Here is a 27881-nt window from a genome sequence, read left to right as displayed (position 1 = left end):
CCTCTTTGCAAAGCAACTTCCCTTAAGAAGAACATTTGATGTCCAGGAAAGTTTTTGACTGATCTTTTGTAAGGAAAAATGCAGAGCTGTGGCCCCTACACCAACAGCTTTTAATTCAAAAGTCTGAATCATGATTTTGTAATTGGCATTGGTAGTTCTCATGTACCCCTATATAAAGCAGGGGGTAACTAGTGTTACTGGGAAAATCACTGATTCCCAATTACCGCCTACTGTAGAACAGTAGGAGAGTGCACATTTAAAGGGACTTGTAATTCAATTTAATGTTACGTCATGTGTTTTGCGTGCACTTCAAGCTTATTGGATACATATTTTCATAGTAAAAAAGCCTTCAATATGGTAGGTAATTAAAAATAATTTGTCAGTAACGCAATATAATTGTTCTTTTAAACTTACACAGGGGTAATTGTCAGCATCTTTATCCCAATAAAACGTTTTTTTCCATCTGGAGAAACAAATAATGACCAAAAAAGTTTTTTTTTAATGACCATTTAAAGTAAATTTATAATACCGGAACACAACACAGTACAAAAGAAACTTCTGACGAGCAAAGATGAGTGTTGACTTTTTTTAAAGGTCAGATTCCCAGCATTGTGAATGTGGCAGAAGCATTAATGCCCAGATACACTAAGGGGCCTATGCAGTAAGCGTTCATAAGCCACTTATCACCCAAAATGCCTACTGCTATTCAGTAAGCGGTGATAAGTGGGTGATAAAATGCTGAATCGCTCAAAAAAAATTGCTCATAAAATTTTTTACAGAGGCAGCGGTGATAAGCCACTTATCACCGCTTTTCGGCATGTTCATAAACTCGTGCAATTCTAGTAGCAGTGATTTGGCTATGAACGCCTATCACCGCTCTAGAATGGTGATTTTATCACAAAATCTTCACACCAGAAAAAGTTGGCTTAAAGGTGTTGGAAACCTGCAGAGAAGCGGCGAGATGGGACTTAGAAAAAAAATGCATTTTTCCTGCATAGGATTGATGCCGGGAATCTCTGGAGCTGATATCCATTAATATTAGCACCAGAGACCCCTGGCATGAATCCTGTGCAATAAAAATGCATTTACATTAAACTTTATTACCATAGCGGATAGCCTGAGGGACCCCCTAATTCCTAAGATACAGGCCCCGTTATGGGGTGCCGGTATCTCCTATGCATTTAAATGTCCACGTCACGTGACCATGGGAATAAAATGCATAGGAGATACCGGCACCCCATAACGGGGCCTGTATCTCGGGAAGTAGGGGGTCCCTGAGGCTGAAACCAATGCGGTTCAGCTCAGGAGACCCCCTGCTCATCTAAACTATTAACAAAATTACAATTTAGACACATACATTTCGGGCGATATTTGCACAGGGAGAGACGGCTCTCTCAGAGCAGCTCTCTCTGCAGCAGATACAACTCGCCGGGTAAGGCCTTTTCAGAGGGTCGTTCATCAGATCACCATCTAATCACCCGTTTTGTGAATTTTACTATGACAGGTAATGAAGGCTTTCTGAATACCGTGAATGCAACGCTCATAAAAACGGTGATTTAAATGGTCTGGTGATTTTTTTATGAAAAGTTCAGTCCGCGCTCTGGCTCTTTAAACTTGGAGTGTTGGTCCCTCTCAGTTCTCTTGCTGCTTCTGTGTTTATGAGGTGTCTCCCCCACCTCCAAATGTGGTCTCCACCGGAACCCCGATGGTGATACCAATATCAGCAAAACAAGAAAAAACACAAAGGCGCACCAAGATGAGAGATAGATATTGTATTAGCAACAAATAATAAAATTAGTAACTTACATATAAAATTTCTTTAATAATCCCCGATTCTGGTGTCTATCACAGGAGTAGGGCATCACATAGGAAGTATGAAGGGTAATCTCAGTTCTGAGAGATCAGACCCACGCGCTGGGGCTGTCTCTGTTCACTCTCCTGTCCTCCACGTGTGGTAGCGTGGTGCGGAGTGTAGCGCGCATGTGCAGGAACCGGGGCCTTCAATAGGTGTCCTTAGGATGCCTGTCCGTTTTTGATAGCATAAAAACGATCGGAAATAAGCAGGAACGGTACACTTGAGTGTGTACTGGTGGTGGGTAGTTCTTCAGGCATAGAAGTTTACTTTGTTAAACGAAACGCGTCGCGACTGTTGTGGCTGGCGGTTTTACTACCCACCACCAGTACACACTCAAGTGTACCGTTCCTGCTTATTTCCGATCGTTTCTATGTTATCAAAAACGGACAGGCATCCTAAGGACACCTATTGAAGGCCCCGGTTCCTGCACATGCGCGCTACACTCCGCACCACGCTACCACACGTGGAGGACAGGAGAGTGAACAGAGACAGCCCCAGCGCGCGGGTCTGATCTCTCAGAACTGAGATTACCCTTCATACTTCCTATGTGATGCCCTACTCCTGTGATAGACACCAGAATTGGGGATTATTAAAGAAATTTTATATGTAAGTTACTAATTTTATTATTTGTTGCTAATACAATATCTATCTCTCATCTTGGTGCGCCTTTGTGTTTTTTCTTGTTTTGCTGATTTTTTTATGAACCTTTAGTGCATGAGGCCCTAAATGTTTAGCACACCTTCACTTCCATGCAAATACATGGGAATTAAGGCATTCTGGAGCTTGGCACCTTTTAGTGAATCTGGGCCTAAATAGACAAATAAGTAAACGAGAAAGCCAGCAATTGGGCACATTAAATATCTGCTATTGTGCAGACAAGAGATGTTTAATTGGACAGGAGTAAACCCACCTATGAGTAGGAAAAGGCACTGTATAGTAAATATGGGTCTCAGTCTGTATGTGCTAAAAATTCTTGATGAGCTACCTGTACCACACACTGATAACAGGTCAGCATAACATTAACCCTGAGAATAATATACATGACCGACTTTCACACGAAGGAAAAAAGGACGCTTCAGATTATTGATGACATTAGCCACAACATGTGACTACGTTGTAGCTTGTGATCAGAGAACTTTCTTCCTGCAGTCACAACTCTAACCATTTTATAGAGCCCTTTCATGTAAAAAAAGAAAAGACAAGAATGGAGCACTTCACAAATGATATAAAGAGTATAGCCTAAACCAGTCATTTTCAACTAGGGTTCCACGAGCACCCATTAGGGGTTCCGCGGCCACCAAGGGGTGAGAGCTAAGAAAACTCTCCCAGATTTCCCAGGCCTGTCACTGCGATCCTGCCTCTCCCTGTTCCTATCAGCACTGGAAGTCGCATTCAGCTTCCGGCTGACAGGAGGAGGGAGCTGTGGACCGGCGTGCTGCCCAAATCTGTGTGTTTGTGTGTGTGATTTGAGAGGGGGGAAGAGAGCAGCGGAGAGAGTAAGGGGAGAAAAGTGAGAGAAAGAGTAAGGGGAAGAGATGAGAGGAGAACGTAAACGGGGAAGAAGGGGGAAAGAGTGTGTATAGGGGGGGAGAGTGGAAAGAGTGTAAAGGGGCAAAATAGAGGGGGAGAGAGTGTAAAGGGGAAGAGAGCATAAGGGGAGAAGAGAGGGGGAGAGTGTAACGGGAAAAGAGAGGGAAGAGGGAAAAGGGGTAAAAAGTGAGGGAGAGAGTGTAATTGGTTAAGGGGGAACAGAGTGGGGGGGAGTGTGAGAGAGATGGGGGGAGAGGGTTGGGGTTAGTCAAAGAAAGGTTGCCACTGCCCTAAATGAATGTAGTGAAGTGTTCAAAACCTCAGCCAGGTGTACCCAATCTCTTACGGCCCAGCACTAGTACCCTCCAAAGAGAAAACGGTCAAGCAAAACCAGATACAGATAAAATATAGTTCATATTAATTGTATTTACCAAGATTATCCAAAACATCACTGTCATACATCACCACATCGTTATGCAGAGGTTATACTGTACAGCCATGTACAGACCCGAAACAACATATTAATTAAATCCATACCGGTATAAAGATTCCTTCATCAGATGAAAGTATACTAATGTGCCACAGAGCTTTCTTGTCAACTTGCGTTTCTTTCTCTGTCTCTGCCTTCTAAGGGCTCGTCCAGGCTGAGAGCGAGCGAGCACGCGCGCATGCGTGCTCACGCTCAGCGCGATCAAACACATTGCGACAATGTGTTTGTGAAGCGTGCACGTGCCCGTGAGCGCTCAGCTGCTTGGTGAGATAAATTCTTTTGAATTTGTCACGCTTGCCCTGGTCACGTGCGCGGTTCAGCCAATGAAGGCAAACCGCTCATATGACATCACGGCACGGCCACCTGCGCGCTCAACTACGCTGGACAAAAATTGCCCCTGCTCTCACAGCAGGGTGCTCGAGCGAGAGCGCAGTTGCTCCCAGCCTGGCCGCGGCCTAAGGCTGAGTCCCCTGTGCCGCTGACCGCGCTCATGCTTGGAAAACGGTGACGTCACCAACTCTCCAAGCATGAGCGACGGGTGTCAGGCAAGCTGAGCGCGGATCAAAGAAAGTTTTTTTTGTTTACACAAGCGCCAAGCGTGGTGAGTGTCTGCGCCCACGCACGTGGGCATCCATATTTAAATAGCCAGAAGCAACCTCGCCAAGCACAGCGCTGTCAGCGTGCTCAGCGGCACAGGGGACTCAGCCTAACTCTTCACCTGTGATTCTCAGGTCCCCACTGACCACTTACTAATTTCAAAAGCATTTAGACTGTGTCAATTTAAATTTCAGAGTTATCCCATCTCTCAATTTCTTCTCACAGCACCGTAATCCCAAAAGCATCAACAAAGCTGCCTCCAAATTCTGGACATTGCTTTTTTAGCCTCATCAACGTGACTTGGGAGATTCCTATTCATTTGGAGCAATCACCATGACATTTAGGGCATATTTAAGCACAGCTGCAGAAGGAGCTATTCTATCTGTCTGCTCTGTCTTGAGAAAGTTTCTTGTGTGAACTAAAACGTTGATCTTTGTTCATTAAACACATTTTTCACTTGAAGACCAGTGGACTGCCACTGCTGTTTTTCTAATATCTGTGGTTCTCTGTATTTTCTGGACTGTTGTTGCTGTGCACATGTGGCGTTGTGTTTACTGGTATCGTGAGTGCACCTTTCTGGAGACCATATCATAGGTGTGACAGACGTTATTGCACCTGTTAACACTCTTGCATTATTTAACAGTAGTGCTATTCAAAAGAATGGCTAAGGAGAAAACACAAGTCTTTAACATTCTGTTGTCTGCATTAACTTGCATTAACGGGTAATAATGTCTGCCACATCTGCACCTATTACTTCATCCAAATGAGTGATTTCAGCATAAATTGTATCTTCAGGCTGTTAGATGCATTTTTTTGTGTCACAGATACTAAAATCTGAATCTGGAAGGTATGTATCCTCTAGATCAGTGGTGCTCAACTCAGCCCTCAGCATTCCCACAACAGGTCAGACTTTAAGAATATCCCTGCTTCAGCACAGTTGGCGAGCCACCGATTGAGCCACCTATGCTGAAGCTGACCTTTTGGGGTTCTTGAGGACTGGAGTTGAGAACCCCTGTACTAGATAAGTTATACAAATCTGAACAGAAAAATAGTGAAGCTTTGTCATCACTCTGCTTGACAATCATTTTACTAGAACCCCAAGATAGCAACGTTCCATGTTCGGTGTGTTATACGGTATGTCTTTTTCTTTACCTTGAATTTTTTTGTCGTGTGATTCTGTCATGAACTTTTTGATGCGATCAGACGGAATTGCAAAAGAAATCCCAGCTGCGACTTTGAGCGTATTTATTCCAATTACCTCCCCGTCCTGTATGGAGAAGACAGACAATGTGCACGTTCAAACAAGCTTTTTCTAATAGAAAATCTTTCCGGACTTCGCAAATTCTGTGACCATGTTGAATGTTTTCTCTTATAGAAGAATATTGGAACTAAACGCATAGAGCCAATTAACACAGCGACAACACAAGATCTTTCATCGTTTTCAATGTCCAAGGGCTGAAATCGTGGAGACGAGGAAGTCTTGGACCAAATCAAATTGCATTTGAATGGAAACATCCTGGCTTCTATCAGCGAGACTGTTGACATCTATGAGGCGCTGATGTTTATACAATTTGTGAGACTGACTCCAAATCAGTGAGACTCGCACAAAGTCGGTTGAGAGTTGACATGTCTTGAACTTTAGACATGGTAGAAAATACCAACATATCCTTTCCATGAACAGCTTCATTCCTTTGCTGCCAGGCTGGACTGCAACGCATAGCTTTGCATCCCTGGCAGCTAAGGGGTTAAAGCAGGGGTGGGCCACTCCAGTCCCTAATGGCCACCAACAGGTCAGGTTTTCAGGATATCCTTGCTTCAGCACAGGTGGCTCAGTCAAAGCCACCTGTGCTGAAGCTGGGATATCCTGAAATCTGACCTGTTGGTGGCCCTTGAGTACTGGAGTTGCCCACCTCTGTGTTAAAGGCAAAGCGGAGTAGTATGCAATGCGCGGAAGTGAAGGCGTTATGCTTGGTATGCAAAAAAGGAACACCTTCCATAAAGAATATAGCTCTCAGAGCAGGCGTTGGTGGTTTTAAGGACAAAAACATACAGTACATGCATAGTCAATGTGGAAAAGACACAGATTGTATGGAATAAAGTAGACTGAAACAGAAGGAGCAGTCAGATACGCTAGGACATAACTCGGCAGTACAGAGGGGGGACAGGACATTTTAAGGTACTACTGTAACTGTAAGTGTTGATGTGTTTGCAAGTTTGAAGAATTAATGAAGAAAATAACACTGAGAGGTTGCTGGGCTTCAATTCAAACATTTTGATAGTCTAATTGGTATTGAAGATCGATTTAACAACGACAAAGGGGACCATATACCAAAGCCCCATTCAAGTCAATAATATTATTAGGTAATATATTAGTAATAGTGGTAATATATATATATATATATATATATATATATATATATATATATATATATATATATATATATATAGCTGTATGCTGGGTGACAATGGGGAAAGACAGGGTTGCAGACCTGTCTAAGACATGCAAATGAACATACAGTAATATTTACAGTTGCTATATATATATATATATATATAAAATTATTCCCAAAGCAAATGAAATCTTCAAAAAAAAGGCTGGACATCTTTTTAGAAAGGAAATGTATACAGAGATATACCAAATAAGTATACATGGGAAGGATGTTGATCCAGGGAGAAATCTGATTCAGGTCAGGAAGACATTTATTTTTCCTTTATGAGATATAATTAGATGATATTTTACTGGGGTTTTCTATTTATCTTCCTCTGGATGAATATACTGTAAGTACAAATATAGAATAAAATATCTGTCATCTATATTCAGCATAGGTTGAACTTGATGGACGAATGTCTTTTTTCAAACTCATCAACTATTTAACTATGTAACTATGTACCAAAGTAACTATGTACCTATGTTCCAAAGTAACTATGTACCTATGTAACTTCAGTACAGTATGTACCAAAGTAACTATGTATCTATATAACTATGTACCCATGTAACTATGTACCTATGTAAATCAAATTATATGTTTGATCGCTTATAGTTTTTATGTGTTTGCTGCTGTATCTAACGGTATATCATGTTTTCTAAACTATTAAATTAATAGTATGTTTTCTGTAGATTTGCATATCGTTAGGGACACATTACACATTATAGTATGTGAGTTCAATTTTTGAATACTAAAAGCTTGCCATTAGTAACGTTTTTTAAGCTCTTCAGAACTCCTTTTTCCTAATGTTACTTTTATGTCTGAAGCGCTTATTCCCACAAGGTGTTATATTATTATGTCACGTGTATTACTGCTGTGAAGCGCTATGTACATAAGTGGCGCTATATAAATAAAGATATATATACATACAAGAGACACAGATCTCACTGCATGCATGAGTGTGCAGACAGCAATAATAAATACAGCAGATGTGAGAAAATAAAACACTGTAACTTAATAGAAAAATATACAGTACATTTATCACTATTTGTGAAGCAATCAGATGGCATATAGGAAGGACCACAGTCTGGTTTTAGAAAAATGATGGTCGGCCACAAGCCACAATTATTTAGGACTTGCATCCTAATGTCTGCAGAGCAATCTTTCCCAGTGAATCGTCTGGCTGCAAAAAAGGCTCAAAATAACTTCAAATACTAAACAAATATGATGCATTTAAAAAAAACAGTCACTGAAATGTTGCAGCATGTGCCCAGCAAGTACCTGGGTCTTGTTGGTGATTGCCCCAGATTTGTTTTAGAATACTCGTCCGCACTACAGTATTAACACTGTATTAATATCTCTAGCTAATTCCACTTTTGTAAAGAAGCAGATGAGCCTGACAAGGACTTAAACTTTACAAACAAAAATATAAGGGAGATTCACTAAGTGTTGATGCGATGTATTTCACGCCGATCCGGTTTTAATCAACATCAGTCAGATGAGGTACCCGGCAACTCAGCAGACCGTCCTCCCCAAATGAATCCCCCTAAATCCACTCAACAACTTTGGCAGCCCCCTGCTACAACAACATCCAAGTCAAAGCTTCAGTCCTGGGCCCCTGGAAACCTGCCGGCATAGGCCTATTCAGTATTAGGTGAACATCCAGAGATGGCGGCGGAGCACTGCGAACAATAGAGGGGCAACAATAGAGGGGTAATAACTTTGTTTCCCACATGCCACAACATTAAAACTTATTTTTAACTTTCCTATGGTGTTAGCGCCTCTATTTTTCGCAGTGCTCCGCCCCCATCTCTGGATGTTCACCTTTGCTTATTGATTGGCGTGATGCACGCATCAGGACAAGCTGCCAAATGTGAGTACTGTTTTTTCTACACTCATTGTCTGGGGAGGAATTGACCTATATTGGTGATACTCAAGAGGTTTGTCCAGTGAAGTTTTTTCATTGTATTATGCTCTATATCTCCCATACATGGACAGTTATTGTAGTAACTCCTCACATGAGATGCAAATACACCAGGTATATCAGTCTCACTGCGCTTATACTTAGAACTTGTCCTATACATATTTATATTTATGACTCAAGACATATTGGATTACATGCTCCCTGTGGATATTGAGCACCGTTACTTGGAACCTGTTCCTATTCAGTATTAGTAGGATGAAATTGTTATTTCTAAGCAAAAGTAATACTTACCAAATTAACCAGGGGACCTCCAGAGTTTCCATACTATATAAAAAAAGAAAAAGAAAGTTATTTTAGTCTGACAGTAGAAAAACAAGACACATTCATGTAACCCGTCTAGTAACAAAGTGTTTAAAAAATAATTAAAAATACACAAATATAGGAAAAAGCTAAATCCTAAATCATGATGCACTCCAAGGAACAGAAAAGATCATGTACACATTGCATGGATACCATAAATTTCCCTCAAATTACATGAAAAAACTTAGCTTTTATTCAATGTGGACTTCCATAAAAATTCTTAACTTTGGCTAGGTCCATGCTGACCACCCGCTTGCGTCCGTGCGCATGACGTCACCCACTTTTTAGCCCAAGCAATCTGTGGCCAGTGTAGACGCGAGGTGGAGGCATGTAAGGGAGCATGGCCGTGACTTCACAGAGCTGGGTGAACTGTTGGGTGAACCAGGTGAAGCGATCACGTGACCTGGCTGTCGTACCATGGAATCAAATGTAACTGATTCCTCACGCACCACGCACCCCCTCGCGTCCATGTCTGCGGTCATTGCCTTTAGGCATTGTGATCGCGCCGCACGCGCACGCCTCCGCGCCGTCTCCCAAAACATGGCCGCAACCTTAGAAAAACCCACTCTTTTAAAATCCCCCTTTGCACCTTACATTTAGTTAATGTTCAACTATTCATTAGGTAATTACTAGGTGAGCGGTTTATCCTATTTTTTGCAGATGAGGTTTAATACAGATATTTTTAATCCAGGCTGAAATATTTTTGCAAAAATATAATGACTGTACGTCGAATTTGTAATTTAATACATAGAGCCTCTAGTATGGATCCAAACTATTCTCTGTTTCTCTCGATTCCTGCTTAGCTCTGTTAAGTATATCACTGCAGAGTATCAACAAACATGTTAATAAATTGATTTCCATACCATCTCTGCATCCTGAAATAAACAGTCCTCCAAAAGGAGAAACGCAACAAAATGTTGCACTGTATGGATTTTCAGAGATCTGAAACCAAAATATAATGGTGTCCTATCATTTGCAATTGATTATTTTATGAGAAAGCGGATTTATTGCATGCTGTGGTCCAATTTTAATGAGCAACCCGGCGTGATAGTTCATCAAAGGTATAATTGAGCACAAGTTTTTGAGATCTCATGTCTGTTCTTATGATATCCAATATACTGTACTTTACTATATTCCCTCACAATAAATCCAAAAAAGAGAGTTGTGAGGTCCTGACGGGGTATACACTGCAATATTTATGGAGAACTAACATACTGGTAATCACAACCTTTATTCAACAAACTCTTCACTTACATTAATTATGGCATCTGTTTGAACATAGTCCATATCAGAGTCTCTCAAACCGAGTTCCTTCCCATCTCTCTGAGCGGTACTGACAATGCCTGTTGTAACAGTGTTCTGCAAAGCAAATGGGCTTCCAATAGCTACCACAAACTCTCCAGGTCGCAGATCAGCTGAGTGTCCTAGTTGCAAAACTGGAAGTTTTTTCTGGAAGCAAAAAATAAGGTTTTTGTCACACAACAAAATATCATTTCAAATAATTGCAAATGCACAACTTTGAACAATACGTGCTCACAAAGTGGAATAGTCAAGAGAAGGAAGCAACAGAACATCCTAGAGAATCATGTGGAGTTCTATTCATTCACTTCCCGACCTCTCACCACACTGAATCGAGGTGGTAGGGTTTGAGGTTAGATGAAACAAAAAATGGCAATAAAGGTGGATAGTGTGTAACGTGACCTCAGAAATATCATACATTTTATTCTTGTCGATGATATCCCTTGAACCAGATTTCGACTTAAGTTTCCCCATTATGACAGTTTACATATATTTGTATATACAGTTTTGTACAAACTTATATCTCACGGGATTATTATGAGTAGTTCTAATGATCATATTGCTATGCAGATATTAGCTGCAATATGGGTCTGTAAATATACCATGACAACAGTGAACTTTTGGCCCAATCTTACAACCAAATATTTTAAAGTTTAGAGTCAAGTCAAATGCATTGAGATGTTAAACTTGTATACAGAAGAAATACTACGCGGACTGTGCTATTCAAGTTTCCAGGTTACATTTTTATATTGTCGTTAACTAAGTAAAAAGGATCAAACCGTGTGAAAAGCTATTTATACTTACTTTTGGGAAAATCTTTATGGTTGCAATGTCAGATTTCTTATCAATATCTTTAATTGTTGCCTCATATGAATCCCCATTGTGCAGCTGTACTTTCAGGTGTTGTTGCCCTGACACAGCATTCCTACTTGACACCACATGAGCGTTGGTCACAATCAAGCCTAAATCAGATATGATGAACCCCGATCCACTTGTCGATGGAACGTTACGGACAAATAAAGGGTGTCTGTGATCAAATTAAAATAAAACATATGAAATTATGATTGTCCATCAAGGAGCAATTTCATGCAACCAATGAATTCAACGCTGTAAAATCGGTTACAATCAAAAATATAAGATCTTGAAAACATATCATATATAGATATATGTAAGTCCCTGCAAACTGTATGATCTTTCAGCTGCGATCTGCATAAAATACTGCACATAGGTTTCCAGTTACCAAAATGTGCTAAGCATTCAATTAGTAGCAAAGTTTAGTAACTATGGGCCGCAGTGTTTATTCAATTCAATTAAAAATATGAATGATGTAACTTTACGACCTACTGAAAATGGCAAGCAGTCGTAATTTATCTTGGCACAAACCAACTCTTGAGAAAATTGCTAACTGCGGTTTTTAATTCCAGCATAGGCATCATGTAGGATTAGACAGATACATTTCAACTTGACCTCCCATGATGTAAAGCTTGATGTGAGCTTTAGAAAGCCTGCAATCTGACACGTTTCAGTACTGCCATATGACGACTTCATTTTACCACCACGGAGTATAAAATCTGTCTGTCTCGCCGGTTGGTGCATGGCAGTGATGAGTTATAAATAACACTCAATGCCCCTTTTAAGAAATATTCTGTTCTTCCAAACAGACATAATAGATGTCAGAAACTGTGTTAGACTGAGTCCCCGCTGGCGCTGAGCGCGCTCATGCTTGGAGAGCACTCCAAGCATGAGCGCCGGGTGTCCTGCTTGTACGCGTGCACGCGGGGGAGGGGGGGCGGGCATTGCAGGTAGTTGAGCGCGTGGGTAAGTATAGTTTTTTTGTTTAAATAAGCGCCAAGCGCGGGTGAGCGTGTGTGCCCGTGCACGAGCGCCGTGCACATCGCGTGAGCAAGGACTTACATATATCTATATATGTAAGTAACCGCCACAAGTGCCGCCCGCTCAGCCCACTCATCCGCTCAGCGCCAGCGAGGACTCAGCCTTATTTGGCAGAGATCAAGTCAATACTGGTAAGAGTTACCGTATAAAGAAAGGTTTTATATAAAAAGAGAAATCTTATCTCTATTCACATTGTTTTACAGTGCTTAAAGCAGCTTAAAGCTACATTCCCCTTCTTTTTTCCTTTCTTTTTTTCTTATTTTTATATGTAAAGCATGTGACAATATGTAGCACATTATTCTTACAGGTTTCAGAGTAATAGCCAGTCTGCCTTTGGTACACAGCAACAGATCTGTTTGTGATACTTTGTTACCAAAGGGTAGAGCTGAAAAAGGTGTGTGTTAGAGCCTGTTTCAAAAGAGGAAGTGGATATGACTTTCTAAATGGTTGCTGTAGCAACAAAAGGATGATCAGTGCATTAAAAAAAATCATTAAAAATGGTATTAGAAGTTTAAAAAAATGCAGACAGTATTATCAAATATTACAGCACTGATTTATTTTAAAAAAACATATCATATTTTTCACGTTTTCCTGCTTTTACATGTAGTACGTAATTTCTGTTTCTCTACTCCTAACTCTTCTCTCTCGTACAGCTACACCCATGGTACTGTGTTGTAAAACTGCCAGCTGATCAGTGCCCAAAGTCTTAATAATGCTGCTGTGTCTCTCATCATGTTTTCTGTATCTTCCCTCACTGCCAGCATCCAGTTAACTGTTTTAAGTTACCATCGTTGAAGGGAGATTAACGTTTCATTAACTGTCACTGTAATGCTTGATCTTGAAGACATTTCTATGGAAGACTTCCAATCATAATTAAATTTTTTCATTTTATATTGAGATTACTTATTTTTTCTCCATAAAAGGTGTTTCTTGCACAGCTCCCACCCCAACATTTCAGTAATAAGCGTTATCTGAATGCTTTATATTTGTCATGTAAATCACTTGTCGAATCAGCACCTCTACCCTTCCACATAAATGAGGAAACTTGATTTACAAGTTAATTTAAACAACGCACATACTTTCCTGAAGTGTTGATGGAAACCATGATTATTAATAATTTAGTCGGGTAACCAGCCATAAGAATTCTTTATTTTCACAGTTCATGGAAATCAGACAGTCCTAACAACAGTTACAACTGTTTCTCTGTGAACACGAACGCGTGTGAATATTTCGCACATCTGCAGTAGGTTCTACCAAACCTTGAACACCTTCCAAGCTTGAGCCTATATGCAGAACTGTCAAACACATTGGTGCACAATATTATCAAAGAAGTTACCTTAAGAAAAGTTCAATGTGGACCACTGCAGGTGCAATCTTTTCTACCACATCCGCAATGAAGTTAAATTTGAATCTTGGACTGTTGGAATGTTGGTGACCTACACTGGCAGAAAGAATTGGGTATGTTAGTAAGAAAATTCCTTGTTCAAATGTTCTAAGACACAGACAGGCTTTCTTTAATTACAGTTCTTGAGTTTCCTCTTGGCTAAAAATGTCTTTGACTGTCTCATAAACCCATACATAGCCATAACCTCATATGACCTTTTTCCCTCTAGAGTGTACAAAATGTGATAATCCCCCCAAAAAAGGAATTTGAGAATTCTTACTCTGAAACGTATGTTGAAGCATTCAAAAGATATGTGTTCCCCGACAATAATGCAATTACATTTACAGTTTAAAATATCGATTTATTTTAAGAAAGTGAAATGAAATCGCAGTTAATTTGTATATTCCCTTATTTATTTCGGGCCTCAACAGCAGAATTCCCAACTAGTGCGACTTCCCCCATGGCTTCCACCTCTACAGAAAGGTTGTGATGGTGCAAGTTTTTGGCTCCTTTTCTAAAGATGTAGGATGTGTATACTGTATATTAAGCCCCCAAAATGTACAGCATGTGATAGATTTATTTTGTCCATAAGCACTGGTATCAAATATTATCATTCATATTGCTTTTGTATAAAGCTCCAACATATTTTACAGTGCGGTACAGTAGAGGAACAGTAGTTATATTACCTAGAAGGACACACAAATAAGAACAAATGGATGCAAACTGATAAAAAAATAACAGTACTGTGGCCCCTGCTCGTGTGAGTTTTTACAATCTAGAAAATATAAGAAACTTATTCACATTATTTTTTTATTTATAGTGCTACAGTGTCAACATCTCTATAAATAGACATTTTCAGGTGCAAGTCCTTGCCCCGTAAAGCTAAGTATCTCATTTTTGGTGCTTGGAGCACAGGGTTACTTGCCCATGATCAAAAGGAATTGAAACTGGAATTTAAATCACCCCATATAAAGATAGTGACATTACAGCTACACTAATCTTTATCAAGTTTTTATGTGACACAGATCTGATAGATATGTTTATTCAAACTCATAACTTGCTGATGCAGAAACGGAGACAAATGATGGAAAGTTATAGAAATTGATATAGCCCTTTCTAATAATTATAAGTGCTTTCTAATTCCTTCTACTGGTTCACACTACCTACACCCCAAATGCCTTAGTAATGCAAGCAGGGCAGAAAAGATGCAAAGTACCTAGTAAATCTGTTCATTTTCAATATCATTCAGTTGCACCACAAGGAAAACCGTTAATGGCTCTTTACCCAATAGAGTCAAGGAATTAGAAAATGAGTTAGCTGAAAAGAGGCAGCAGTGTAATGGGATTAAGTTCTCAAATATCTGGTCAGTCCCACCGACATAATGATTACTTGACCCTTCATATACAGTATGAGGAATCATAGTCTCATAAGATAGACTGTACGGCATCCCCATACTCATCCATCTGCTGTACCTCGGAAGTTAAACCAGAACCTCGCTACCGGGAGTGACGCTACACGCGCGCGTCGCTCCATCTTCGTCAGTTGTCAGAAATTCCTTTTATTTGTATTAAGACTCCCAAGACTATGTATCAGACATCATAATACAGTATGCTGTTTATATTTTGATATTGTCTGATACCTGTCCTTTATATACTGGTGGAGGCTGTGTTTTGGAGATTTAGAATTATTCTACATTGTAGGACTCAATGAGTCATTTTGTATCCGGGTGTTAATTGGGTTTAATTGTGGAATCTTATCAGATTCCACAGTACCCAGACTTGACGGATTTATACTGCTTGTGATGCTAATATAATATTCATTTTCTCACGTCTATTAAATACCTCGCTCCTAATTGTGTCTGTATAAGGGATCTGATAAAGCAGAAAAAGGCAGCCCACTGCCAAAAAACGCAGGAGGAGGCTCACCTTGTATACACCTTGATAAAGGGCACATGGCCCAAAACGCGTTGATGTGGTGGTTTTTGTAGCTGTTTAGGGGTGATGTGTGATCCCCTTATGGAATAAACATTTTATTGTACAAGTGAGCCTCCTCCTGCGTTTTTTGGCAGTGCGCTGCCTTTTTCTGCTTTACCTGCTCTTTGTTACCTTGCTGGTGGACCTGCATGCCTCTCAAGAAGGAACCGCAATAGGACCGCACTGGAGGATGAAGCTGAATAGTGAGTCACCCTTGTGGGCTTATGCAATCACTCATTAAGGTTATGGGACATGTTATGTACTATTTTACTGTGTCAGTGCACACTAGGTACCCTGTCCCCAATAAGGATTATACATTTATCACTAACCTCAGTGCAGAGGTCCAGGTGGATATACTTATATATATACACATATGTATATGGGACTGATTTGTTTCTGATGCACCGGCCACTTACATCTCATGTATAAGGGATCTGCCTGGATACCTAAAATGGCTGATGACAGGAAGTGACCTCTACCCTCACTGAAGCTACCATTGCTATATTGCTTCCTGGCAATTCCTGCTCCTTTCTTCCTGACAGGAAGTCAGGCTCTCTCTAGCCCTTGTTGCCAGCAGCTGCTTCTGGCTTTTAAATAGTAGGCAGTTGCTCCCTATCAATGCTCGTGCAAATCACTTTGTACCTTGTTCTGCATTAGCTCTGGCTTTGTCTCTGTGATTACCTGCTTGTGCTTGACTCTGCCTGGACCTGACCACCCCTGCCTGCCGCCTGCCGCCTGCCTCCTGCCTCCTGCCTCCTGCCTCCTGCCTCGAACCCAGAATTGGACTTGACTACCTCTGCCTGCCGTCTGCCTCAACCCCGGAATTGGACTTGACTACCCCTGCATCCCAGGACTAAGATCCCAGGCCAAGGTCAGGGTACTGCTCCCTACATCTGTCCTGCGGGTTCGTATCCTGTCTTGCAGTCAGCAACGTTACAGTCTGTTTTTACTTATATTTTAACCTGCTATGAAGTCCTACTTTTGTAGAAGATTTCTTCTTTCCCCCCAGTATCTGTTTTTTTCTCTCTCTCATAATTATAACTTAAATAACATAACAATAAGTCCTTCCGTTACCCTTAACATACTTATATAGAGGATAGTGTATATGCAATGTTATGCTTCTTTGCATCTCATTATCACTACCGTCCATGTTAGTTACGTTATACTCTTTACAGTAGAAAATATGACTTCACTGTATTTTATTGTCTTTTGAAGATACACTGTTAGTCTTAATGTGACGGTAAATTAGGTTAACGCCATTTAACAACTTCACCCAAACCCTCTGAAATGCGTTGCATTCATATACAGAATTGATGAACTCTGACACTTTGCATTACCCTAGCCAACTCTGTTCTTAAAAGTATTTGTCAATGATAAAAGATGCACCGTCTTTATGTATATCTAGTGTATGACCTTGGAAAGAACAAATACAGATTTTTTGTTGAAAGTCATAATTATGCAACTGTCCTAACAGCTTCCACATTACAACAAAAGTAAAGCACAAATGAGAAGAGATGTAATTTGACAAGCTTGAAACTAATAATTCCATGACATTCCTGATCAAAGAAGATAGGGTTGACTGATGCATAAACACACTTTTACAACTGGTAGAAACAAGGCTGCCATGGAAACCTAAAAACTACAAACGGGTTGTTCTTAGAAACAAATAGGATATGATCAAGGACATGCTGCTTTACTGGAATATTGTTACTAGCACGGTGGGAGGTTTGGAAGCCTGTGGGTGACTACAATTTTGACTCGTACAGATATTATGGTTCTGAATGATCATATCTACCATTGTTGATCTTGCTCCGGCAATGAATAAACACTGATTCTGTAGCTAGTCATATCAATCCAAGTACATTTTGTGCGGTCTATAACATTTGGTCGCAGTGAATTCGCCGCGACTAAGTGACTGCTGGTACTTATCTGCAAGTGACCTCGCCACCAGGACACTGAGTCACCTGCTGCTTCACGGCCAAGATGCGTCCCTAGCTTTAACCCTTACCCTAAAACCCCTAATACTAATGCTACCCCTACCCAAAAAACATTAACCCATTACCGTAAAACCCATTATCTTAAACACTAAAACCCCTAAAGTTAACCCCCTACCCAAAAAACATTGACCCGTTACCCTAAAGCCCCTTATCCTAGCCGCTAAAACTCCTAAAGTTAACCCCCTACCCAAACTGCTGAAACCCCTAAAGTTAACCCCCTTCCCAAGCTGCTGAAACCCCTAAAGTTAACCCCCTTCCCAAGCTGCTGAAACCCCTAAAGTTAACCCCCTTCCCAATCTGCTGAAACCCCTAAAGTTAACCGCCTACCCTAACCGCAAGACTGCATAAGTTAACCCCTACCTTAACCACAAGACCACTAAAGTTAACCCCCTACTCTAACCGCTGAAACCTCTAAAGTTAACCCTAACCGCAAAACCCCCAAAAGTTAACCACCTACCCTAAAACTTGCATTATCGTAGAAATGGCCGGCTGCAGCAGGTCCCTCTGCAGCCAAAGGGCGCCGGTCGCGATGGCACAGCCGAACCAAATGTCCCATTCTGTATTATCTGAGCTATTGCATAATTAATACTGGTACTAAATGTATCTTTTTTGTATTTATGAAAACATGAGAACACAGAATCAGAAGTTCAAATCATATCACAATTTGTGTGATGCCATATTTTAATGATTGATTTACTTACTGTCTTGCAAGTTTTACCAGAAGTTAAAAAGAGCTTGAAGACATAAGCATGGTCCAAAAATGTTGAATTCAGTGTCAGTCTTGTGCAGGCAATAAAGCCACACTTGAGATGTAGTAGTCAAAGTACCGCAACTGCTCTGGTGCTGGAGGGTTATTGCTGCCGGGGGGTGGGGGGGGAGAGAATCTAATCTGGAAGCATGCCCCACAACCCCCACCCCTGCAGCACTATCTCTGGGATCACTGCTGTAAGCTTTTTCTGCCGCAGCTCTGGAGACAGTGCTTTGTCCATAGTGCAGGCTATGGCGCGAGCTACGTAACTCGTGCCGAAACAAACACTAGGACGGCAAGGTAGTAGCTCATAGTGTGTGTGCGTGCACGCTAGCACATGCACTACAGGGAGAGCGGCGCTTCGCAATACAAACAAGTTTGTTTTGCAAGTGTGATGCCGGGGAGGAGGAGCACGGAAGCTAGTGCGTTCTACTATGGACAAAGCCTAGTCTCGCTACATCTGTATGCACTATTCCCCATCACATTCTGAGTGAACATGTTTCTGAATTAAAGTATTTGAAGGAATGCATATAATGGTGAGCCTGGTTTGAATCCCAGTGTCAGGTCCTTGTGGCCTTGAGAAAGTTACTTTATTTCCCTGTGTGTCTGGCACCAAAACATAGATTATAAGCATGTTTGGGTAGGGTCTGTGCCTGTAACAACTGTATTTACAGTGCTCTGCTTTGTAAGTGTGAAGCTTTTGGGCAAGAGCATAAGAAAATTAGAGGGGCAGATGCTGAAAACTATAGGCAAAAATAAAGTCGGGAACAGAAAACACTTGAGAGGCGGCAAAAGATGGAGTAACATATGTTGAAACAATGTCACATGGGAGAAGGAATAGGTGACATGTACCTGTACCTGTAACTCTCTGTTTTCCCGATACACGGGAAGCAGGTGTTGCAGTCGAGGGTAGACATGCCTTCCTCCCCGTCTAGTTAACTGCTTCATGCCAGTGCACTTATTAATGCTGTCCCTCCCACTTATCTCCTGATCCTTAAACCTAGAGTTGAGCACAGGAGAGGAGTGTGACACTGTCACAAAACAGCTGACCTAAGGGAGTTGGGAGAAGCTCAGATCCACGGCAGCAACATCACCTCACCCTCTGCACCCGGCGGGGAGAGATGGCTGTGGTTAAGGGTCACTCATTAAGTCCATCTGGCCACGGGCCACCTGAAGTCCACCAATAATGTACTTACATTTGAACTGTCTTATCAATCTTTATTATCCTCACCAGCACTTATTTGCCAAAATAAAATTAAAATTGCTACCACATCAGCCTGTTGGGAAACTTGTATCGGAGGCATCTTTTATCCACGTGAAACATGTGCAAAATCGAAAAATAGAGTTCTCTGGCACTGGGCTAGGAATGTGAATTGTTCAAAACCACTATGAATATGTTTTTCATTTGAACATGATTTCCTTTTCTTTATAGACTTAATGCAGTTAATTACATGTTACATAAGGCAGCAAGATGTCCTAGAATGTGAAACATCAATGGAAGCAGAGTGTGCCTTACAATTCAATACAGGAGATAAAGCCCTTGACAATAAAAGTTGTCTGGTGATAAACTATGCTTTCTCACACCATGATTTCAGGAAGGGGTACATGGGCTCAGTCCTCAAGAGCAACCAACAGACTAGGTTTTCATTAAACATGTAATTAGCAAGTTATCTTAGTGATGATTAGAGCTATAACAACCCATGGGCTGGCAGAGGCCCATCTGACAAACAATGGTTTAATTGGGTGAATTAAGTGTTAATTAAAGGAAAATTGACCTATTGGTTGCTCTGGAGGACTAAACTAGGGGAGTCCTAATGTATAGCTATTCCATAAATCCACTACCCTTTCCATAAAGAAGGACTTCCTCATGTCTAGTGAGCCTCCCACCCTCAGGTTTCTTCTTAGCATGACCTCTTGTTCTAGCACTATATAATCTATCAGGGTAATTATTCATAACAGTGGATGGGCAAACGTCCAGCTTTAGTGGCAATCCCAATATGAGAGTTGAGAGTAACCTGCTTTAAATTATTTTGTCTGGGGGGAGGGGAATAATGATATGGATGGCATGAGGCATGCGCTATAATAGCCTTTCCATGAAATTGGTCATTGTCCATATCAACTGTATGAGCTGAGGAACTACAATTCAGGTAGTAATTTGTGTTACTAGGAATTTCATTTTGTTAGGGATAACAAATTAACATATCTGGGTAAACTGCATTGGACAGCTCTTAATATATAGTAACCCAGTAACTAACAATACAAATGTGTGAGGGTAGTTACTAACCAGGTCAGTTACCCTTAGGGAACAGCCTACAGAAGTGTAATAGCTACCGTATCTAAATAATATCTATGCAAGGGAATGAGGCTACATTTGTAAGGGGAGTAAGTGTGTAAGGGGTGATAACCTTATCAGGACAACATGCTACTTAAGGGATTAGGTTGCCATCAAGTAATAGTGCTTGTAACAATAAGTGTGGGGAAGCAGGGTGACAGCTTTGCAGAGGTAGATGTTTGAAGAAACAGAAGAATAAACACAGCAAAAAAAAAGATGAAGGGCTGGAGACAGTTAAAAATAGAATTATTTAATGGGCATAATCGCCCACCTATTTTGTTTTGGAGATTATTTCCATTAAATAATTCTATTTTTAACTGTCTCCAGCCCCTCATCTTTTTTTTTTTTTGCTGTTTTTATTCTTCTGTTTCTTCAAACATCTCCTCTCCTTTTGCATCGTTCATCGGAATTCAAACACGCTCACGGCACCTGGCAGGAGGATGGTATCGTGAGCACTGCTATAACTTCGGCACACACCTACATCATCTATCCTTAGCCAGAGTGGTAGAGGGCTTCCACTCACCTGTTGGAGAGGACAGTGGAGGGGACCCTTGCTTGCACAAGGGGGAGGGGGGGGGGGGGTGCGGCTCAACTGGGCTCATTGGATGGATAATTGAAACGTCCCAAATATTGCCTACTATGTTGGTTCTGGACTCTTTTCACACATGAACTTTATTGCTCTGCATTTGCCACTATACTGTATATATAATTATTGAGTCAAATCACCCAGTTTTTTGCAGCACCACTAGGGATCATCTTCCATTTTTTTGCTATTTGACACCTTTGCAAGGCTGCCCAAGACCAAAAAAAGGATCATACAGTGTGTGTGTGTGTGTGTGTGTGTGTGTGTGTGTGTGTGTGTGTGTGTGTGTGTGTGTGTGTGTGTGTGTGTGTGTGTGTGTGTGTGTGTGTGTGTGTGTGTGTCTGTGTCTGTGTCTGTGTGTGTGTGTGTGTGTGTGTGTGTGTGTGTGTGTGTGTGTGTGTGTGTGTGTGTGTGTGTGTGTGTGTGTGTTACATGTACTATATGTGAACCGTGAAGAGTAAATATTAGGATATTCAGGATTTGGCTTACCATGAGTTGAGAAGCTTGCCTCAAACTCTCTCTGCCAGAAGCAATTCATTACAAGACAGACAGACAGACAGACACACTCTTCCTTTCTATGTTCTTGTGTAGCTTATTTTACAGAGGTATTTGTGGTTGACCTAGGAATATTATCCATTACTCACTGCAGCTATTTTACTTTGGGAACAAGTTCTACATATCCCGTTGCACTGGCCCCGAAAGAGTTAATTATGGGCACTGTCACCTGCAACTGCCCCCAGTGTCCCACACCATGCATGCACCTCCTTACCCGATTGGCATGCCGCCTTCTGCACCAGCACCAAAGGGGGCATCCCCTGCTGCAGTGCCTTGCGGCTCACCACCTTCAGCTGGCACAGGTTGTCGTAGGTCTGCCCGTCGTTGGCACACACTTGGTAGCTGTGCTTGCACTGGCACGTCCCCTTGACCCCTCTCCTGCCGGGCGGAGGCTGGCACAGCAGGCTGTCCCCGCACGGTGGGTCCTCCTGCCGGCCGCACCCCTCGCCCTCTCCCGCAGCGCAGGTGAGGCAGCAGTTGCAGCGGTCAGGGACATACCCGCTGGGGCAGCTGGGGCTCGGGCACCTGGACACATCGCAGCGGGATGGGCAGTCTGCAGATCCCCGGCTCCGGAGCAGGGAGAGCAGGAGGAGGAGTGAGAGGGAGGCAGCCAGCTTCATCCTGCCTCACACTGCGAGCAATGGGCGAGGATCCTCTGAAGCAGGAGAGTGGTGACAGAGCAGGGAGAGGTTCTTATTGCTCAGGGGACAGAAGAAGAAGAGGTCTTCTCCAGACAGTCTCACTCAGGCTTGCCTCATCCCTCAGCTGCGTCTTTCCCACTCTGCAGCCAAATTAAACTCGGATAATCATAACAGGGAAAACCAACCCACCGAAACCATTGGGATTTTCAAATAGGAATCATGCAAAGCCCAATTATTCTTGTGCCTGTCTCACTCCCAGGGCAGGGCTGGGTGTTAGGGATCAGGGATAAGACCTGCTTTCTCTGTGATTGATGGAGCGTGTGAGTGAGCACAGACTGAGGGGAAGAGCTGCAGCAGACACTGTTATATATAACAGCTGTGTATGGGGGTTTGGGAGAGGGGGGAGGTACAGTATATGGGCTGGAGAAGTCAAGCTTGGACTCTTCCCATGCTCAGCCTACACTAGGAGGGACCTTTCCCACCACAACCACTCAAGCTGCGCCTGGCAGACACTGGAGAGTGCGGGCATGAAGGTGGCATTGCATTGTTTATGCCAATGTTGTTCCCACTGGTACTTGGCAGCCCTCTTTATCCCTGGCTGCATTTCTTCCATCTGACTTTCAAAGCATCTCACTTCATTTTTTATAATGTTTCATGATGAAAACTAAATTGCAGTCACTGCTAGGGGCTTGCTTGCAAATTGTAGCCCAGTGGGCAAGAGCAACCAACTGGCTCAGCAACCAGGCAGCCCACAAACCAAACATAGATTCACGCTACACGCACTGTACACACATGTACATACCATACAATAAGAAAGCTTCGTGCACATGTAAACGCACAATAAACAGACACACTGGATATACATACCATATACATACACAACAGAAACACATAACATACAGGATAACAGACCAAATACACACATCAGATGTACGCAGCATGCATGAACAAACAGTATATAAACACATGCACACTACATACACAGTGCATGCTATACATATATGCACACACACACACACACACACACACAACATATATGCACAATATACATACAGATGTAACACACTTTATTGCACCCAATGGCATTACATGCATAATACTGTGTATGTGTATATGTATGTGTATACGCACGCACGCACGCACGCACACACACACACACACACACACGTTTTTAAGTTACGGTGGGTGAAAAAGGCAACAAGAAGCCTCCACCGTATTGCATATAGCAAATAAAAAGATCACTTGTGAGCACATTCACATGTCTTAGACAGGTCTGCAACCCTGCCTTTCACCATTATCAAATAGAAGAAAAAAAGGGTGCAAAACCCATAGTGCAATACGTAATATTGCTATTGATATTTAATGATATAAAAAAAACGGTTAAAAACCCTTACAAAATGTAAGTAGGTTACAGGCACATCTAGAAGGTCACTTCAAAGTTTCAGCCAAGGCTTGAGCACTAGCTGATCCTACGTATTGCATATAATTTGATTATAACACCTGGATCAGCCATTTTATTGTATTACTTAATTTCTTTCTCACCATTATCCCAAGCATACAGTGCTTCCACTGTATCAAGGGATTCTGGGAAATGACATGCAAATGAGCACACACTGTGTCACCTTGTGTCTGAAAAACCAATGGTTTTCGTTACAAAAGGAAGGGTTCACAGTGTAGTGTAGGACCTACATTAATTTTGGTTATACCTTGACGTGGTATGCAGGGTTATGATGCTTTGGCCAAAGGGTTAAACTAAATAACCAAGTAAATATTATTATTATTGAAGTATTTAAACTTTATACTTATTACTTTATATGTTTTGTCAATTAGATGTAGCATTGGGCATCCCTATCTTTTGTTGTATACTTTTATGGATACAACTGATCTAGGATGACTGGACATGAACAAAATCGTGTGGTATTGAATCATTGGGAATATCACTATTTACATAATATTGAATCATGGGGGATATAACAGTACTATTTGTGATATTACAGGACAATGATATGTCTTGACTTAATGATATTGCACATGGGAACAGATTTTGGGTGGGACATTTTGCAAACATTCAAAATAACAGTACTCCACCAGATGTTCTCTTCCCATAGTTATTTTATCAATTATCTCTTGTGTTACTTATTTAGCTGAATTTGCTGATTATGAAACAAGAGAAACACGGGACATTTTGTTACCCTTACATAGGGTGCACATTTTGCCCCATATTCACTAAATATTCATCTGCGATAAGACATCTTCCATTGCTGGGAACCACTTTACAGCCTATTGATTGTAAAGAGTTTTATGTCTGAAGGCTGCCTAGTAAATATAGCCCATTATCTTTTGTAATGGTGCATCCCAAATAAAACTGAGTGAATCTATACGTTTGACCTCTTTTTGAGCATTTGTTATGTATGTTCCAAAATAGTGATCCATGTATACAACATTTTGTGCATACACTATATGTAATTGTCTGGAAAACTATAACCATATTTAGAATTTAATTAATTAATTTATAAAAATGTTTTTTTCAGGAAGTATTACATTGAGAATTATCTCTTGTTTCCAAGTAGGTCCTGGGCATAGAGTTATGATGACAAGTACATAGTTACATTAAGTGAACAGGGAAAACATTATATACAAGACATTGAATGTACAGTTAAAGATAATATATGTTATAGGCTTATGTAACAGTTACAGACTAGATTAAAATGTGTTTCAGCTTTAGTTTTGAAAGAACTTAGACTGGTGACGGCTGTGAGAGTCTCCAGTAGATTGTTCCAGTTGTGGGGTGCATAGTAGGAGGAGGAGCGGACGGATACTTTGTTGAGCCTTGGGACCATGAACAGACTTTTGGAGTCAGATCTCAGATGATAAGTGCTGCATGTGGTAGGGGTGAGGAGCTTGTTCAGATAGATAGTTAGCTTGCCCAGAAAGTATTTGAAGGCAAGACAGGAAAGGTGAACTTTGTGCCTAGACTCAAGTGATGACCAATCTAGTTCTTTGAGCATTTCGCAGTGATGTGTGTTGTAGTTGCATTGGAGGACAAAGTGGGATATTGAATAGTAGAGGGTATCACGTTTGCTAATGTGAGTTTAATGGTTTATAGATGCAGCGGCTGTTATTTTAAGGCATCACAGCGCCGGTTTCATGTGCGCTGCTGCACTCCACGTGGCATGAACGCAGCCAATCGCCCCAGGCACGCGTGTTTATCGCTGTTGCTTTGTTTGAATTTTAGGGATTGTGTGCAATTATATGCAATAAAATGAATGAATTGTAATGTGTACCGTACTGTGCTACTGTGTCAATTTCAGGTGTTTATAAGCCAGAACACTAAAACGCCATTTTATGCACTCGCCTGCACTCGCGTCTTAAGGCGGTACGGTTGGAAGTAATCTCGCGCTATCACATGGGTATTCCGAGGTATACACCGCGTGATTTCTTAAAGCTTTTAGTAGGGTCATCAAAGTAATTCATGAGAGGTATGAAAAAATATATTAATGGAAACTTTTTATGCTTTATGTTTTTTCTCTGCATTTCCATAAGGCATTCAATGACATGTTTCCCTGGCTCTACATACAGGAAGGGTGTTGAAACATTTTCCTACAACACTATAGCTAAACCTTCACAATTATATGTTTGAGCACTTCTTACAGTATACAAATCTCTACACAATGGACAGCATTCTTGTAAAGTCACTTTTTGTGAAGCGCACACACCTGGGTGAAACCCAATTTTTATTATATTTTTCTTGCCTGCATTCTTCCTGTAGAAAGAGTAAGCATAGCGAGACTTTTTTACTTTTGGAAGTGACTGTAAAGTAGGCAAACATGAATATTTATAGCAGCTAAAAGTAAGCAAAGGGAGAAAGTAATAAAACATGCATGAAAGTGACCTTGTAAATATTTTAAACCGATGTCTTAAAAGAGAAAGCCATAACAGCTACGAAACATTTACACCAGTTGGAGGGCTTATAAGTGTTTATTTTTAATATTTTAATAAATGTAGTGATTCATAACAATTTATGCTCATTTGTCTTTTAAATGAAAGTCTACAAGCACTGTGAATGTTAGCAAATGTTGTTTATATATGTATATATAAAATGTTAGAATTGTTTTGATTACACAGTGATATAAAAAATGTCAGCTATTCTTAGCACATCTTGGAAAAGTGACTTAAAGTGGTAGTCCATGGTCAAAGTGTAGTGTAATGTGTTTTTCAGCGTTTCAGTCATTGCTTGATACTGGGAAGTACTGGAAACTAGCATTTGGAAGGCTGAAGCCTGTATTTGTCATGTTGTGGAGTCTTGGTTCTAGTCCAAGCTTTCCATGTTCTCTTACCCACAAAGCCAGTCAACGTCAACTGGACTCCTGCCTACAAACATACAGTACAGGTAGTGGCAGATTTAAAAATCTACCGCTCATAGGCACTTTCCTTGTGCTGCTCCTTCTGCAGTGCCGCCCTCCTCCTTCTTCAGAGTTGCAGCATCAAATGACGCTGCAACGTCACATGGTGTCGCATCGCCATGGCAACATGAGCAACGTCGCGATACCCTGGAAAACCAATGCCATGTGACGTCACACACCATGTGATGTCGCAGCATCATTTAACGGCGCGATGCTGAAGGAGGAGGGCGGCACGAAGGAGAAGGTAAGAACTTTACAGAGGCCCCACGCTCTGCCCCGGCCATCGGTGGGGAAGAGAGTATGGTCTCTGTATATGGGGGGAAAAAAAGGAAATTTGCTGCCCCCAAAATGTTGCTACCCCAGGCCTATCAGGCCTATTGGAAAATCTGCCACTGAGTACAGGCCCTAGATAAATTATGATGGGTAAGAGAGGGGTTAAAGTCATTGACCAATCCTCTTACTTTCTCACAGCGAAGTATTATTACTCACAAACTTAATCTCCCCCTTTTTTTAAATGTATTAAGAAAAAGGTAGCTTTTCTTTAAGTTTTCAATTTTACATGTTGCACATAATTGAATAGTAGTTCTGTTTGGCCTAAGAGTTTGTATAGACATGAGTCGGGCTGAATTGAATCACTGGTTTTCGTATGGCAACACAGTCCTTAATACTGTCGTTTTCAGTGCAGGTTATCTGCCCCAGTTACATGACAACATCAGTTTTACCAGAATTCAAGATAACCAATATATCAACCACAATATAGCTGCATATATTAAGGACCAGTGAAATATTTAAATTGATTACATGTAATGACTATTTAACCATCCTATTTTACAAATGGCCCTGCTTATTCTCAACAATGAACTATATAAGGCTGTAAGGCAAAAAGGCTTT

General features: G+C 41.2%; 1 protein-coding gene across 2 annotated transcripts in view; it reads right to left on the bottom strand.

Annotated features, from left to right (window-relative positions):
- Positions 1-22962, bottom strand: part of HTRA3 (HtrA serine peptidase 3) — a 28824-nt gene extending 5862 nt beyond the window's left edge. Inside the window, exons 1-7 of one of the 2 annotated variants that reach the window (XM_075569984.1) lie at positions 22161-22962; positions 13711-13810; positions 11286-11508; positions 10437-10631; positions 9114-9146; positions 5625-5739; positions 415-463 (exon numbers count right to left, since the gene is read on the bottom strand). In XM_075569984.1, the coding sequence (XP_075426099.1) occupies positions 415-463; positions 5625-5739; positions 9114-9146; positions 10437-10631; positions 11286-11508; positions 13711-13810; positions 22161-22566 (1121 nt within the window). In that variant the 5' untranslated portion in view covers positions 22567-22962. Of the gene's footprint in view, positions 1-414; positions 464-5624; positions 5740-9113; positions 9147-10436; positions 10632-11285; positions 11509-13710; positions 13816-22160 lie in introns of both variants that reach the window. The other variant, XM_075569994.1, reaches the window with a different exon arrangement.
- Between the last annotated feature and the right edge of the window lie 4919 nt (positions 22963-27881).

This window comes from Ascaphus truei, chromosome 1, assembly GCF_040206685.1.
Source record: "Ascaphus truei isolate aAscTru1 chromosome 1, aAscTru1.hap1, whole genome shotgun sequence".
Lineage (NCBI taxonomy): Eukaryota > Metazoa > Chordata > Amphibia > Anura > Ascaphidae > Ascaphus > Ascaphus truei.
The sequence above is the reverse complement of the archived record's forward strand: the minus strand, read 5'-3'. Positions and strand labels throughout refer to the sequence as shown.